This window comes from Coloeus monedula (assembly GCF_965178545.1).
Source record: "Coloeus monedula genome assembly, chromosome: W".
Classification (NCBI taxonomy): Eukaryota; Metazoa; Chordata; class Aves; order Passeriformes; family Corvidae; genus Coloeus; species Coloeus monedula.
The window spans coordinates 33,069,194-33,070,845 of NC_138821.1; the positions used below are offsets into that span (position 1 = coordinate 33,069,194).

The window sequence follows — 1,652 nt, forward strand, 5'->3', positions numbered from 1 at the left end:
TGCTGCTCCCTGGCCCTGCTGCTGTGCTGGGACTCAGCTTCTCTCCCCCTCTGCACACAGGCACTGCCCTGCCAGATTCAGATGAGGTTTCAAAGGAAGCATTTTTGACAAACAAGTTGCTGCAGGATCCTTTATTTTGCTAAAGTGCACAGAGGAGGTGATTCCTCATTTCCATTGTCTCTGGGTAAAATTCCAGGTGTAAGCAGTGAATTATAAATAGGATGAATGATCCCAGTAATGGGATGATGACGGGATAAATAAAGTTTCATTGTGCACAACATTATCACAAAATGAAAAAGGAAACCCTGCACACACACAACCACTATGAAAAACTTGAGCAGACAGGCTGGGCCTGCACTGAGTTACACTGCAGCTGTGGAGAACAAAACCGGCACTTTATTGCTGCTGAAAAAATCCAGTCATCATTTTCCTCAGGGCATCCCTGAGCTCCTGGTTCCTCAGGCTGTAGATGAGGGGGTTCAGGGCTGGAGGCACCACCGAGTACAGAACTGACAGTGCCACATCCAGGGATGGGGAGGAGATGGAGGGGGGCTTCAGGTGGGCAAACATGGCAGTGCTGACAAACAGAGAGAGAACGGCCAGGTGAGGGAGGCACGTGGAAAAGGCTTTGTGCTGGCCCTGCTCAGAGGGGATCCTCAGCACGGCCCTGAAGATCTGCACATAGGAGAAAACAATGAACACAAAACAGCCAAAGAGCAAACAGACACTGACAGCGATGAGCCCAAGTTCCCTGACGTGGGATTTGGAGCAGGAGAGCTTGAGGATGTGTGGGATTTCACAGAAGAACTGGCCCAGGGCATTGCCCTGGCACAGGGGCAGGGAAAATGTATTGGCTGTATGCATGAGAGCGTAGAGAAAGGCACTGGCCCAGGCAGCTGCCGCCATGTGGGCACAAGCTCTGCTGCCCAGGAGGGTCCCATAGTGCAGGGGTTTGCAGATGGACACGTAGCGGTCGTAGCACATGATGGTGAGGAGGGAAATCTCTACTCCCATAAAGAAGACAAACAGAAACACCTGAGCAGCACATCCTGAGTAGGAGATGTGCCTGGTGCCCCAGAGGGAATTGTGCATGGCTTTGGGGACAGTGGTGCAGATGGAGCCCAGGTCAGTGAGGGCCAGGCTGAGCAGAAAGAAGAACATGGGGCTGTGCAGGTGCTGGATGCAGGCTCCGGCGCTGATGATGAGGCCGTTGCCCAGGAGGGCAGCCAGGGAGATGCTCAGGAAGAGGCAGAAGTGCAGGAGCTGCAGCTGCTGTGTGTCTGCCAATGCCAGCAGGAGGAAGTGGCTGATGGAGCTGCTGTTGGACATTGGCTGTGTCCGAGCATTGGGTTCTGCCACGGAGAAAAAGACAGTGAACAGTTAGAGGAGATATGTAACCACAATAAAAGCCATTTCCCATCCACCCTCCCTGGAACACACACAGACACCCTTTTGTGTTTAAGAATTCTGAGGTTTTTGTTTTTAATCACCACCCGTATGTCTCCTGGTATTCTTGGATATCAGAAGCACTCAGCATTTCTGCTGCCCTCAGGGAGAACAGAGCAACTTTTGCAAGGCAAGATGATGAGTGGAGACTCAGGGGAGGTGCTCTGTCGTTATGACCTGCTCAGAGTTTCTCTGGGGTTTCACTT

General features: G+C 52.1%; 1 protein-coding gene across 1 annotated transcript; it reads right to left on the reverse strand.

Annotated features, from left to right (window-relative positions):
* Positions 1–396: 396 nt before the first annotated feature.
* LOC309584619 (olfactory receptor 14J1-like) lies at positions 397–1,329 on the reverse strand (the record flags this gene model as incomplete). The annotated part of the gene is made up of 1 exon (XM_082300744.1): positions 397–1,329. The coding sequence occupies one exon, from the start codon at positions 1,327–1,329 to the stop codon at positions 397–399; it is 933 nt and encodes a 310-aa protein (XP_082156870.1).
* Between the last annotated feature and the right edge of the window lie 323 nt (positions 1,330–1,652).